The 15,702-nt window shown below is 45.8% G+C and overlaps 1 protein-coding gene across 1 annotated transcript; it reads right to left on the reverse strand.

The window, feature by feature from the left end:
• Positions 1-2,609: 2,609 nt before the first annotated feature.
• On the reverse strand, positions 2,610-3,136 carry SYCN (syncollin). The gene has a single exon (XM_033954256.1). The coding sequence runs from the start codon at positions 3,134-3,136 to the stop codon at positions 2,738-2,740; it is 399 nt and encodes a 132-aa protein (XP_033810147.1). The 3' UTR covers positions 2,610-2,737.
• Between the last annotated feature and the right edge of the window lie 12,566 nt (positions 3,137-15,702).

Genomic DNA, 15,702 nt, shown 5'->3' on the forward strand with positions numbered 1-15,702 from the left:
CCTTGTCCCCGTCGCCGCAGCGACTGCTAGTTTTCTTCCCCGTTTTCGGCGGGTGACCCGCGGCTAAAATGCGGTGGCTGCGGGTAAACCGCCACCGTGTCATTCTCTAGGTACTACCGTGTCAAGTAAAAAAATGTACCTCTGTTCACTTTTGATTCTTCCCTCCATCCCTCCCCGTGATCTTACTAATAACCCGCCACCTCATGTCATCCACAGTATGGCCAGATGTAATCCAATGTTGTACTAGGGGTGCCTGGATAACCTGGTTAACAATCCGCGACTTGTGTTCAGTAAGTCTCGTTCTTATCTTCCTGTTAGTCCGTCCGACATATATAAGGTCGCATGGACAGACAATTACGTAAACAACGTCTTCAGAATTGCAATCTGTATCCACTTTTGCCCATAATGTGATGTCTCTACCCGGTGCTTTCCACTTGTCACCCTGTATAGCGGAAGAGCACCACTGACATTTCCCGCAATTGTAATGCTGTCCCCCTAGTTCTCTTGGTTTAACCCCGTATTTTTGAAAATTACATCTCTGCCCCAGGGTTTGTCCCCTGGAATAAGCTATCCGGAGAAAATCCTGGAGCGATTGGTGGATCTGAACTATATGCCAATGTTGTCTCATAAGTTCCACCATCGCCTTCGTTGCTTTCGAGAAAGCTTGAAGGACTGGGCATTTCTCAAGAGGTGAAGAGAATGCATTTTAAAATGCTTACTTCTTTGAGGATACCTTAAAAAAAAAAGTTTGAAGGTGGGCTGGTGGGGCAGGTGTCGTTGACACACACTGGTCAGCAGTGTCACAGCCTTGCATGGGAAGATATTTGGTGGCTCTGCTTCAGCTCATTTGGGTCCAAAGTAGCCCTAACTTAAAATTTAGCGAAGACCACTGTCATATGTGAGAATATTCATTGGTCAAGTTGCTGGAGTCACACTAGAGCAGTGGTCTCAAACTCGCAGACCGGGGGCCACATGCGGCCCGCCAGGTACTATTTTGAGGCCCTGGGTATATTTATCATAATCGCAAAAGTAAAATAAAGCAGTTTCTTGATCGTATGTCTCTTTAGCTATAAACGACAATATGATTATTAAGACTTAGCCAAAATGAAAGATTTATAAACTATAAAGAGTTTTACCTCATGCAAAATTGTCATTTCTTTAATAAAACATTAAATATTTTTACTGAGGTCCTCCAAGTACCTAAAAATCCAAAATGTGGCCCTGCAAAGAGTTTGAGTTTGAGACCACTGCACTAGAGGAAAGGTTCTGAAACCAGTTTTTAGGACATGATCCGTCAGCCAGGTTATCAGGATACCCACAATGAATATGCATGAGATGGATTTGCATGCACTACCTGCATTGTATGCAAATCTATCCCATGCATCTTAATTGTGGATATCCTGAAAACCTGGCTAGGCGGGTTCCGAGGACTGGGTTGAGAATCCCTCCATTAGAGCTTTGCAATCAGCATTTGATGCTGAAATGAGTGACGGGCAGGATGGTTTCTCAAGAAAACACTTCCAGGGATGACACCATCAGGAAATTGCTGCCTGTTGTTCCGTCTGACAATATAAATGTTTCAGATGTAGACCCCGTGACTTTAGTCTTCTTGGATAAAGTAGTGTGATTGCCGTGTTAGTCCACTTTAAGAGTAATAGAAAGGAAAATACGAGGGGTGCTGAAAAGTTCTCAGCTCAACCAAGACGAGAATGATGTGGAGATGGTTCAATCAATGACCTGAAACAATGTCAAAACAGAGAATTTTGTTTCTGCAAATTGGCACTTAACGAAACTAAGATAACCCTCTTTGCAGCTACAGTGGCAAAATAACTCAAAATTTAGCAAGCTGGTTGGTCGGGCTGAGAACTTTTCAGCACCTTCTCATATGTAATAAAAGTATGCCAAGTATAGGACTATCAAGCCATTGTGACATCACTGATGAGGTTGGCTCTTATTGGTGGATTGAGAAATGTAAAGTATTACATGCGGGAAGCAGAAACTCGAGGTACAGCTATACGATGGGAGGGATATTATTGAATGAGAGTACCCAAGAAAGGGACTTGGGGGTAATGGTGGACATGACAATGAAGCCGACGGCACAGTGCGCAATCCACCAATAAGAGCCAACCTCATCAGTGATGTCACAATGGCTTGATTGCAAAAAAAAAAACCGTGACATCCTAAGCTGACAGCAATTCGGAGCTCCCACTTAACTCTTCATCTTTTCTTTCATCACAGAGGACGCTCACTTTCCTGTCAATGTATCCCAACACTAACAAAATCTGTTCTAAATGTACATATTCCAATGAAACAAAATGGCGGAAAAGTCAGCTGTTAGGTTTTATTGCAGTGCAGGAAAGGCAAATAGCCAGAGAAAAGCAAAAGAACAAAATTACCGTAATGCATTTAAGTTTTCAACAGCAACAGAAGTATTTAAGCTTCATTTCTCTGAGGGAGGATGCAATCGTAACGGGTGTCCATAATTTCTGATGGTTCTTCTGTTCTTATGCATTGCTCTATTTTATTCAGTCTTTGGGTTTGTCTTCTGTCCAGAATGAATGGCGAAAGGGGTCCCAGAGCACACAGACTGAACTTTCTCAGAACCGTAAGCATTTTGCAGCAACAACATAGGATTAGGAAAAATAATTTGTGTCAGAGCTCTAACGATTGTGCTGACCTGTTCGGCTGTCCGCATTCCTTCCTGTTTTGGCTTCTGTTCCTGGCCTGGCCCGTCTTTTTAATTGCACTTGCAATAATAAGATGAAATGGAATTGTCCCAGTTCCCGAAGAGCCCTTTCTTTACGTCCTTCAGGCGATGCGTGATCCCAGCAGAAAACTTGCGCATGTTGCCAGCCTTGGGCTTCTTGGACCAGACGGTGAGTTCACAGCGCGTTGCCACCACCAGCGAGGAGATGCGGTTGTTCCACTTCAGAGGTATGTACGGCATGTCGTCCCCGATTCGGGCATCCAGGTACTCTCCCCCGCAGCACTGGTCATAGTAGACGCTGCTGTCTTCGAACATGCGGGCACACACTTTGTTCCCTTCCGCGTCCTTGATTTCGTTGGGCTCAGGGCACTGAGCCACTGCCGCAGCCAATAGGAGAGGCAAAAAGCAGATGACCTGACCTGGCTGCATTTTTCCTCCGGGCTACAGTGGCTCTGCTCTGTTTGAAGAGGCACAAGTGGCTTTGCTGGGCGCAACTGTCTTATTTATAGGGTACAGGTGGGCAGTGACCAATTACTGCGCACCTTGTGGAAATCTTTAATTCTTAACCGATCCTGCTGCAGCTCACTTTGATTATCTGCAAGCCATCCAGGTGCACCCAAGGCCAGGGTAAATATCATCAAAATGATAGATGTGGGAAAATAGAGGCCTGCCCGAGAATGAGCACATAACTTTTACTGCAACAATTCAAGGCAAGCGATAAATACAATGCACTACCGTACTTATATCCTGAGTGGAGTAGAACGGGTACGAGTGGATCGATTTTTCGCTCCATGACATAGACTAGGGGGGGACACTCGATGAACTTACAGGGAAATACTTTTAAAACCAATAGGAGGAAATTTTTTTTCCCCACTCAGGGAATAGTTAAGCTCTGGAACGCGTTGCCAGAGGATATGGTAAGAGCGGAGAGCGTAGCTGGTTTTAAGAAAGGTTTGGACAAGTTCCTGGAGGAAAAGTCCATAGTCTGTTATTGAGAAAGACAAGGGGGAAGCCACTGCGTGCCCTGTATCGGTAGCATGGAATATTGCTACTCCTTGGGTTTTGGCCAGGTACTAGTGACCTGGATTGGCCACCGTGAGAACGGGCTTCTGAGCTTGATGGACCATTGGTCTGACCCAGTAAGGCTATTCTTATGTTCATATGTTCATTAAATCTCTCTGCTCTATGTGGATTATAAATTTACCCTCCCCCTTTTATAAAACTGTGTTAGCATTTTTGTTTTTATTGCCGACTGTGGAGGTAAAACCTCCAATGCTCATAGAATTCCTAATGTCTGTGCTTTTACCGCTGTGGCTGGCGATAAAGAACGCTAACATGGCTTCATAAGGGGGGGGGGGAGGGAGGTTTAGTATACTGAATGATGAAAGACACCCAGGAATTACATAAATATCATAAAAACCATTCATGTATTTCTACCTTATACTTACCAAATTCAAATCAGTTGAAATATTCTTCACAAAACTATGACCTTGACTATCTTTCTAATGCTAAGATAGTTTGTCGACTGTCTCACGTCCGATGGAATGCTATTCCGTATAACAACTGATTGATATTGGAATGAGGAAGTAAACATTATCTTACATTTCACTCCTTTAACCGAGGGATAATTTAACTTTAGCCAATTCCTGCAATTAAGAGATGATTTCTTTAAAGACGAGACTACTAATTGAATCAAATAGGAAGGCGCCCAACCAGGATATATCGTAAACATCAAAACACTCGCGTTAAATCTAAAACTGGCTTCTATTGGTAGCCAATGTAAAGATCTTAACAACCGAGTAACATGATCATATTTGCTAGTAGAAAAAATAAACTTTGCTGCAGCATTTTGAATAAATTTGCATTTTTCTAATCAGGACCTTATTACAGCCAACGGATATCTATCGATCCATAGATGATACTTTGGGTCCAACAGAAGACATTTTGTTTTCTTCCTATTCAGTAACACAGTAAGGATGAGCGGCGTCTCTTCCCCCCCCCTACCCGGTCCCCCCCTTTTCTCATACCTTTTTAACTTCTGCAGTGCGATCAGCATGCCCACGTCGGTGTTGGCTCACCCTTTGAGGTCACTTCCCCAGGGGTGGGTCCCGGAAGTGACGTGAGAGAGAGCGCTGATACCAATATGGGTAGCAACTTTGTGCCAGGGAAGGCAAGGGGCATGCACACATTGGCAAGGAGAGGAGCGGGGGAGGATGGAGAGGAGGAGGAGTGCCATGCCCTTAGCAAAAGGGCACCTGGAGCAGACCCCCCCTCTCACGTCCCTTACCCCCCTTACTAAAACAGTGTCCCTATTAATCTTTAATTTATGGGAGATAATCCAACGCTCAATCACATCTATACAATAAATTATTTTATCAAAAACTAAATTCCAGCTTTCCCGTACGGTTCATAGTCGAAAGTGCGCGAGGACAAAGGCGCGCCGACAACCGAGCGTGGACAACTGAGCGCAGGACTTTATCGCGCTGAAGAAAAACCGTATTTTAAAGGGCTCCGACGGGGGGGGTGGGTGTTGGTGGGGAAACCCCTCACTTTACTTAATAGAGATTGCGCTGGCGTTGTGGGGGTGTTTGGGGGGTTGTAACCCCCCTCATTATACTGGAAACAACTTTTTCCCTGTTTTTTAGGGAAAAGGTTAAGTTTTCAGTATAATGTGGGGGTTGCACCCCCCACACCCCCCCCCCAACATGGCAGCATGAGGCAGCTCGATCCCTATTAAATAGAGTGGGGGGGTTCCTCCCCCCCCTCCCATCAGAGCCCTTTGAAATACAGGTTTTCTTCAGCGCGATTAAGCCCTGCGCTCAGTAGTCCGCGCTCGGTTGTCGGCGCACCTTTGTCCTCGCGCAGTTTTGACAGGTCAGCAGTACAGTAATGTCACCTGCATAAATTAAACCGTCAAAACCTATCGATTTTATCTTGGCTCCTAATGAGCTTAACAGAACATTAAACAGTATGGGTGACAAGGTAGATCCCTGCGGGATGCGGCATCAAGCTGACCACTTCCCTGATAGGAAGCTGATCATCTTCACTTGATAGGATCCACTTGTTAAGTAGCCAGCAAACCAAGAAAATGCCTTTCCTGTTATTCTGATGCCACTAGATACACTCAATAAAATACAATGGCCTATCAAATCAAATGCGCAAAACAAATCAAATTTTGCAGGACTATAGTTGGTAAGCCTTTGCTCATCCATAACCTTGCAGTTGTAACTATTGTTCTCCTAGGACAAGCAGGATGAGTCAGCCACCTATGGCTGTTGTCCCAACAGCTCCCAATTTGCGGATAAGCTCTCCAATAGCTCAGAGAGATTTTTTTTTTTCTCTCTGAGCACGTGCAGTGCCCGGGCCCCACTGGGCATGCCCGAGCCCTACCCATTTCCCCCTACTTCCCCCTAATCCCCAGTCTTTAGTTTCCGCCCGTTCCCATCGGTCGGATTTTCTACAGCTCTCCATTACAACTTTTCTACTCATCACCTTGAAGATGCCTGAATCATCTAAAGAAACGACTGGGATGCAGGAGAAGGATGAATGCACTGGATCCTCATGAATTGTGCGCCCACTGACTGGATCCGGCGCTCGAGGTTTCCGTGTTGCTTGCATTGTGCGCACATGTCACCACGTGCACGCAAGCTAAGGAAGAGGGCACTGAGAGACTCCATGAAGAGAAGTGAGGCCCGAGATTCTTCAAATAGTTAAGTGACATGAAGCAAAAGCCAAATCAACCTTTACACTGAAAGAGTGCAAAGAAGCACATTTAACTGCATGGATATTCTATTCATGCTGAGACTAAGTGGCGTAGTCAGGGGTGGGGTGGACTGGCCCGGGCACAGTCTTGGTGGGGGCACCAGCACCTCTCTACCCCCACCCCACACACCCCGCTTCCCACTCCCCGTCCCTATTTAAACCTTTGCCAGCGTGAGCAAATTCCCTGGCCTGCTGCTCGCACTGGTCTGGCTCCCCTCTGAAATCACTTCCGGGTTGCGTGAGCAGTAGGCCAGAGAAGTTGCTTGTGCTGGTGAAGATTTAAAGGGGTATGTGGGGAAGGGAAGGCGTGAGTATGGCATGGGGGCTGCGGAAGGAGGGGGGGCAGAGAGGAGGGTGTGGGGGAGGGACACCTCCTACCCTCGCTATGCCGCTGCTTAGACATATTTTTAGGAGTTCAACATAATTAATCAAACATGTAGGGGGGAATTCATCAAGTAGCATTGGGGGCCTTAATGCAACTCCACTGCTTATTCCTAAGATAAGCAGCATAAAATCTGTTTTACACTTTGGGATCTTACCAGGTACTTGTGACCTGGGTTAGCTCAACCAGTTAGAAACAGGATACTGGGTTTGATGGACCTTTGGCCTGTACTGATATGGCAACTCTTATATTCCAAAAGGTCCTAACGCTGCCTGTCCTAAAATACTGCGATGATATTACAGTTGCCATGGGTTAGGTGGTAATGAGATGCAAAATATGCAAATGCATGTTTTGCATCTCACTTCTATACAAATGCTGGGAGCATGGAGAGGGTCCTCCTAGGTCTTGCCTGCATCCTTCAACTAAAACCCATTCTTGTCTATGCCCCTAGGGGGATCCAGAGGCAGTTATCTGGTGGTCAAAGGAGTGTCATCTAGGGGGATCCAGGGGGAGGATGTCTGGAGGTTCTTTTGGTAGGAGTGAGGCCCAGTTACTCCTGCCCAGTTTGGCGCCTTGCTACCGCTAGGGGTGGCATTTTCAGCAGGGTGCTGAACTGGGCAGGAGCAACTGGGCCTCACTCCTGCCCGAAGACCCTTTGGACCCCCCAGATGATCCCCTCTGTTTCCCCCTGGACCACCAATGATCTGTAGTAGGTAGCCCCTGGGGGGGGAGTGGTACTTGTGCGGGGATGAGGTTCAGTTGGGGGGGGGGATGCAAACAGGACTTGGGGAAGGCCCAGGAGCATCAGGCTGCAGTTTTGCGGCCTGATGCTTGCAGACTGTGGAAATAGCGCTGCTTGCAAAATGGCTTATGTAACAGCATGAGCGGGGTTTGGGTTTTGGACCTGTGAATACACAGCCAGACATGAGCAGCAGCAGTGCAAAAACGTCCTTTATTGACTCCAAACAAACTGCCAGGATCAGGCACATAAGTGTGACAAACAAGTCCTGAGCTGAGCCTGGAGCAGATAGTGCCACGCCCCACACACAGACTGCAAAAAGTCTTCCTCAAAACAGATAGTGAACTCTGGTCTTAACCAAGTTTTAAAACAAGGCTCACGTGTAGTTATCACAAGAAATTTGGCTTACCTCTGCCAAGCAGAATGCAAGAAGTATGCTGGGGCCACTTCTCTGGGAAGCCTCTTGCTGTGGGACCTCGTCCCCTGGGACCTCCATGACTGACTTTGCTCTAAGGCAGTGATTTTCAATCTTTGTACACCCGTGGACCGGCAGAAATAAAATAATTATTTTGTGGACCGGCAGTTGAAGAACAGTGCTATAGAGACCCCTTCAGTTAGTACCAAAGTAATCGAACAGCAAGCACTGAAACAGAAAAATAGGAAGGGGGGACTAACATTTCTGTTCTGCCACAAACTTACCTGAAACCCAGCAGCAGCCACAAAATCCTGGCGCAACAGGATTAGGGAAGGGAGGGAACACAAAAGTAGCCAATCAGAAGCCTGCCGCCAGCAGCCAATGAGCGACGGGCTCAAAGGTCAAAGCCCGGTTTAGCTGCTAGTCTCACGTGACCTTCATTAACGGCAATTGCATTTCACGTTTTCTAGGGCTCCCTGTGTGTAATGTAGTCGTTTTCTGGCACCACACATAACATGGTAGCTAGTCTCGTCGACTGACGTTATCGTCCGCGACCTCATGGGATCGGCTCCTGACGTCAGAGCTCGTTGCCGAGAGAGCATGGCGGCGCCGTGGTTGTGCTTTTCGGAAGAGGAACCCAAGTCGTGACTGTGACTGTAAAGCGGTCTGTGAGGGCTCTGTGGAGACGCCCTGTCCAGGTGCTACTCCCTGAGGAGGAGGTGGTCAAGCCAATCAGAAGCCTGCCACCAGCAGGAAATTTAACCGCTGACTCGATCTCGCCGGCCCTGTGCGGACCGGCAGTTGAAGAACAGTGCTGTAAGGCATTTAAACTCCTACCTGCATGAGTCCCATCCCCACGACTCAGCAGAACTCGTGCTGCCCGATTTGCTGATTCATATCCATTCACCGGGATGGGAGGGGAGGAAAGACGCATCACATGGAAGGAGAGAAGAGAGGGGAAGAATTATTGGGGTGGAGGAGAGGAAGGGAGAGATGAAACAAAGAGATAGAAAGGGGAGTGGAAGAAGGCAGGGAGAAATGTTGCACATAGGGTAGAGGGCAAGAAGAGATGGTACATGGGGATAGAGAAAGAAATCTATATATATAAAATCGGAGGTATGTATGTGTGTATGTGCCGCGATCACGCAAAAACGGCTTGACCGATTTGAACGAAACTTGGTATGCAGATCCCTCACTACCTGGGATGATATGTTCTGGGGGTATCGCGGCCCACCTGCGCACGTGGGCGGAGCTACAAACAGAAAATCAGATTTCACCCATTCATGTCAATGGAAAAAATGTAAAAAGCTGCCTACGCAAAAACGGCTTGCCCGATTTGAACGAAACTTGGTATGCAGATCCCTCACTACCTGGGGTGATATGTTCTGGGGGTCTCGCGGCCCACCTGCACACGTGGGCGGAGCTACAAACATAATATCGGATTTCACCCATTCATGTCAATGGAAAAAATGTAAAAAGCTGCCATTCTCACAGTAATTCAAAAACGACTTGCCCGATTTGAACGTAACTTGGTATGCAGATCCCTCACTACCTGGGGTGATATGTTCTGGGGGTCTCGCGGCCCACCTGCACACGTGGGCGGAGCTATAAACAGATAATCGGATTTCACCCATTCATGTCAATGGAAAAAATGTAAAAAGCTGCCATTCTCACAGTAATTCCAACTATAAAACACTTTCTATGACACTATAACCACTAGGGACATCGTTTCTATTCTACCACGGACAGCATACATATAGAGTTTGTATGTTCTAACTGTGTTTGTAACTGTTTCCTTCATGCACCCCAGTTCATAATGTTATTACATTACATGAGTACTCACATATCCTGAACTAGGAACACAGGTTCCATTCTGAACCGGGAACAAACTACATGGAGTTTCTTTTCAACCTGTGTTTAAATCAATACTGAAACTTTTGGATGCCACTTATTTCAACAGATCTTCCTTTTCAGTTTAAGAGATTGCAAATTCCAGTGAGACTTGCATTCTCTATCACAATCAACAAATCACAGGGACAGACTATTACATACTGTGGAGTGGATTTAAGATCCCCCTGTTTTTCCCATGGACAACTCTATGTTGCTTGATCAAGGGTGGGTTCACCCAAGAATTTATATGTTCTTGCTCCTGGAGGTGAAACTAAAATTGTTGTTTATAATCAAGTTTTGTGTTAGTTGTATTGTATTCATTTTGTCAAATATTTCACATTATAATTTGATTATTGTACTTTTTATAAAGCTGTAAAAAAATAATTTCATTCACCACTATAAAGTATCTTTATTTCAATCCATTTACTGTGTTATTGCTATAATTAAATACCCGTGCAACGCCGGGTCATCAGCTAGTATTGCATATGATAATGAAGGGGAGGAAGGGGGAGATACTGCATGGAGGAAATAGAGAAGTTTGACCCAGGACACAAGGCAGGGAGGGAGAGAGACATGGTAGACAGTGGGAAAGAAACAAAGAAACAAATGTTGGATATGTCAGTGGAAGATAGAAAAAAATAATTTTATTTTCTATTTTGTAATTACAGTATGTCCAGTTTGAAATGTGTATCCTGCCAGAGCTGGTGTTAGACAGCGAGCGTGAGCTAGGACCTAACAGAGAGAGGGAAAATCTTTTTTATTTATTTTGTTTACTTCACAACGCCAGCATGGGGTTGGAGAGGGCAAAGGACATTTGGAAAAAAAAAAAAAAAAGCAAATCAAATCAAAAATCGGCCAAATCGAATCAAACATTTTTTTCCCTGAATTGGGCTTACTCTTGCCTTCTGTACACTAGCACCCTCTGCTGTACAAAGGTATAATTGCAGTATTAGTGAGGTAGTACATCTTGCTCCCCCAAAGCTTATAAACAGTGTTATTCTTGTAATGTTGGATACAGCAACTTGCCATACCGGGATCTTGCAGGGTGGTGAATTCGATGATGCAGTAAAGGGCAATTTTTTTTACTACATCTTGATGAATTCTCCCCCTTCCCTCTTGTCAGCCATGAATTGGGGAGGAGTCCTATAAAACTGTATACATGGACATCTCCCTGAGAACAGAAAGTTGATGTCAGAGGGGGTGAGGTCCAGCTGACCCAATGGCTTCATGCATGAAGAGGGCAACCCAGTAAATGCTTCAAGCATTCCCAAACTCCCTGCACCCACTTGGTACACTAGAGAATAGAGCCATCAAATAGTTTGTTACAGAAAACCACTAATATGTACCAACTACGGTAAATTAAAAGCCATAAGGAGGGGGAGGGATAACTGTGATATAGAAATGAAATGAAATTTAAAAATACTCCCTACCACCATGAAATGCATCTGAACTATAACTGGTGCCAATATGCTGAGGGATTAGATCAATGCGGCATGCTGAAAACTTCACTGGATCACTTGTGGTGCCTGTCATTTACCTAGGAAGTGATTAACTCTTTATATATGGGTATGTGTATATGTCTATCAATGTTCCCTCTAAGCTGAGTGGGAATCCTCCACCTGCATTGTTGCCAATAGGGGGTGGTATTTCAATATTGTGTTTTCAATTAGAGAATGACACGGTGACAAAATTCATCACCGTTCCTGTCCCCGCGGATAACCGCGGGAAATAAACCCATGTCATTTTCTAGTGTCTATTTCAACCTCAGTCCTTCTACACCAGCATTCTTCAAAGCAAAGCTTGCGGGTCGGTGGTTGTGGCCATTCATACTCTGATTCTTCCCTCTCTCCTTAAAGAATGACATGAAGATGGTTTCCCGTGGTTATCCGCGGGGATGGGAATGGTGATGAATTTTGTCATCGTGTCATTCTCTATTTTCAATCAATAGGGACAGACAGGTTCCCTGGAGTCCTGCTGAGTTTGCCTGTTCCTCAATATTGAAAATGTGATAGTGAAACAGCGCCCCCTCACTTGTTAGGGCTGTAAGTGGAGAACTCCTGCTCAGTTTAGAGAGAACAATGGTGTCTCTATAATTCATTTCAGTTCAAGTGATACAAGTGTACTACATTGGTCTAATGAACTCTGAAGCATAACATGAAACAAGTTAAAATGAGACTTCTTTGGCAGCAGTTGACTCTTTTTCATGTGGAAATCATGGCTCTTCATAAGAACCATAAGAATTACCATACTGAGACAGACCAAAGGTCCACGAAGCCCAGTATCCTGCTTACAACAGTGGCCAACCCAGGACCCAAGTACCTAGCTAGATCCCAAGTAGTAAAACAGATTTTATGCTGCTTATCCTAGGAATAAGCAGTGGAGTTCCCCATGTCATCTCAATAATGGCCTATGAACTTCTCTTTTAGGAAATTATCCAAACCTTTTCTAAACCCTGCTAAGCTAACTGATTTCACCATATTCTCTGGCAACGAATTCCAGAGTTTAATTACACGTTGTGTGAATAAATATTTTCTCTGGTTTGTTTTAAATCTACTACACTGCTGTTTGCTGGTTGAAAAGACTAAAAGAGGTTAGGGCTCTTCAACACGGAAAAGAGATGGTTGCGGGGAGATGATGATTAAAGTCTACAGAATCCTGAGTGGTGTAGAATGGGTACAAGTGGATCGATTTTTTTTTTTTACTGCATCAAGATTTAAAAAGACTAGGGGACACTCGATAAAGTTACAGGGTAATACTTTTAAAAACCAATAGGAGGAAATATTTTTTCACTCAGAGAATAGTTGAGCTCTGGAATTTGTTGCCAGAGGATGTGGTAAGAGCGGTTAATGTAGCTGGTTTTTTTAAAAAAAAGGGTTAGACAAATTCCTGGAGGAAAAGTCCATAGTCTGCTGTTGATACAGACATTTGTGAAGTCGCTGCTTGCCCTGGATCGGTGGCATTGAATGCTTCTACTATTTGGGTTTTTGACAGGTACTTGTGACTTGGATTGGCCTCCGTGAAGACGGGATACCAGACTAGATGGACCATTGGTCTGATCCAGTACAGCTATTCATATGCTCTTAATATTCAAATTGATTTTCCTGTGCTCCAGGCCCTTTATCAGCTAGAATCTAGGGACCTTTTCCCATATCTCCAGGTGAAAAGTTATTTGCAAAGGGCTAAACGGGCTGATGCCGCGGTTTATACCTATTCGGCCTTTGAGAAGTTGTTGGGCTCCCCAGTGAGCAGAGGATGCATTTCCCTGTTGTATAAATGGGTGCATCAGGATGGGGCCCAGAAACCTACGTATCTCGAGGCCTGGGAACGGGATTTGGGGCAGGAGTTCGATGAGGCCTTGTGGGAAACTATATCGCTTCGGATACACCATTTAGCGGTGGCTCCGGTGCTGGTGGAGAATGCTCTTAAGATGCTGGTCCGCTGGTACATGACCCCGGTTCATATGAGCAAGATGTCTGCTCGGGGCTCAGCCTTATGCTGGAGGGGATGTGGGCAGCGGGGAACCTTTTTTCATATGTGGTGGAGCTGCCAGTCACTTCAAGATTTCTGGAGACAGGTGTTTCACTATGTGGGGGCTCTCCTTCAGGTGCCCCTCCAAGAAAGAGCGGAGGTGGCCTTATTGGGGTTTCCTGCGGGAGGGGTTGATGCTTCCCAGGATAGTCTGGTACAGTTAGCGTTCATGGCAGCTAGGATGACTGTGGCTCGCCATTGGCGAAGCACGATTATACCCACGCTACCTCTTATGAGAGCTAAATTGGGTTGGGTTTGCGAACGCTATAGGCTTTCGGCCCTGCTGACTGGACGATGGCAGCAATATTACGATCTTTGGGGAAGATACCTGGCAGTGGAGGAATTGGAGGTGGAGAGCTCTGCTGTCAGTTGACCTGCTGGATCTGATATGGATTTGGGTTTTGGGGGTCTGTTTTGTTCTGGTTTTGTGTTTTTCTTTGTTAATTTTGTATTTTTTTTCTCCTTCCTTTCCTCGGGTGCTTAGACGCCCGTTGTGGGGGATCTTTGGCTTACAGGAGATGATGGGTGCTGTATGCTGTTACGGGGGTTGGGGGTGGGGTGGGGGGATGGGGGGGGTTCAGAGGGGTTTGCTATTCTGCTGATTGTTTGATTGTACTGTTTTGGTACTGTACTGCTGTGTTGGTGTGCGATTCTTTGTTATAAATAAACAATTACAAAAAAAAAAAATATTCAAATTGATTTAGCTGGCTGCTGACTGGGTGAATTGCTTGGTTGGGGCTAGCAGCTAATATTCTATGGCACTTAAAGCTTGGGATAAGTATAGTGGATCTCTATGAGAGAGGAACGGACAGGCAGACTAAATCTGCTACTGAATATTGTGGTTAGCGCTGAACACACAGCTAGCTTTCTTGGGGCGTTCCAGGGGCGGAGTCGGCATTTAAGCAGCCAGGATTAGCATATAAATGGAACCACATAAATGTCTGTGCTATCTTTATGCGGTAAATGCTGAATATTGACCTTGGGCATCAGAATAGGGTAGGCCACAGGGGTCATGGCCTCCCCAAAAATTGGTGGTCGCCAGTGGGTGCCCACCTCCCGGCAGCCACCACACAGCGTGAATGAGCAGGCCTGCCCTGGAACCCTTCATTCTACTTCCGGAGGCAGGCTTGCTCGTCGATGTTGTGCGGCAGCTGGTTGAAGATTTAAAAACACAGCACCTTGAGGAGTTGGTGGGGGAGTCAGGAGCTGGTGAGAGGTCGTGTCACAGGATTCCGCTGGGGCTAGGGCGGAGCTCTTGCCCCCCTCCCCCCAAACAAAACAGTGTTGCGCTGCCTATGTTGACTTAAGCAGCTATGTGTTAGCTGGCTTAAAAGAACTAGATATTCAAAGCCAAATCCCACCCCCCACCCCCGGCTTTCAATAAACAGTGAGCAAAAAATTACTCCTTTCTATAGTGCTACTAAACTTTTGTAGTGCTGTACACATTATATGCAGGTATTCTATCTCTAGAGCAGGGGCAGGCAATTCCGGTCCTCGAGAGCCGGAGCCAGGTCAGGTTTTCAGGATATCCACAATGAATATGTATGAGATGGATTTGCATGCACTGCCTCCTCGAGATGAAAATCTATCTCATGCATATTTATTGTGGATATCCTGAAAACCTGACCTGGCTCCGGCTTTCGAGGACCGGAATTGCCTACCCCTGCTCTAGAGCAATGGTTCCCAACCCTGTCCTGGAGGAGCACCAGGCCAGTCGGGTTTTCAGGATAGCCCTAATGAATATGCATGGAGCAGATTTGCATGCCTGGCACCTCCATTATATGCTGATCTCTCTCATGCATATTCATTAGGGCTATCCTAAAAATCCAACTGGCCTGGTGGTCCTCCAGGACAGGGTTGGGAACCACTGCTCTAGAGGGTTCACAATCTAAATTTTGTACCTGGGAAATGGAGGTTAGGCGGTTGCCCAAGGTCAAAAGAAGCTTCACTAGGAACTGAACCCAACTGGCCAAGGTCAAAGCTTACTCCTCTGATAATTACTTAAGACTGTGTATAACTCAAGTAGTGAAAATAAACTTATTTGCTTGCTGAGATCTGACAGGTAAAAAAAAGAAATCAGTAAAACTTCATCTGTGGATTGGATTTGGCCTTGGGCAGGCCTGAAAAATGATCTGCGTGGCCTGCAGTTGAGGGATCCCTATGTTGATTTTTCCTAGCCACGTTTGTCTCCTCTCCAGATGCCAAAGCAGCGCGTTCTCCCCTAGTCCCTATCCACACTGGTTGCTGCATGCGCTGGAAGATGCGTTTAAAATCGAGCA

This window comes from Geotrypetes seraphini, chromosome 8, assembly GCF_902459505.1.
Source record: "Geotrypetes seraphini chromosome 8, aGeoSer1.1, whole genome shotgun sequence".
In the NCBI taxonomy this organism is placed as follows: domain Eukaryota; kingdom Metazoa; phylum Chordata; class Amphibia; order Gymnophiona; family Dermophiidae; genus Geotrypetes; species Geotrypetes seraphini.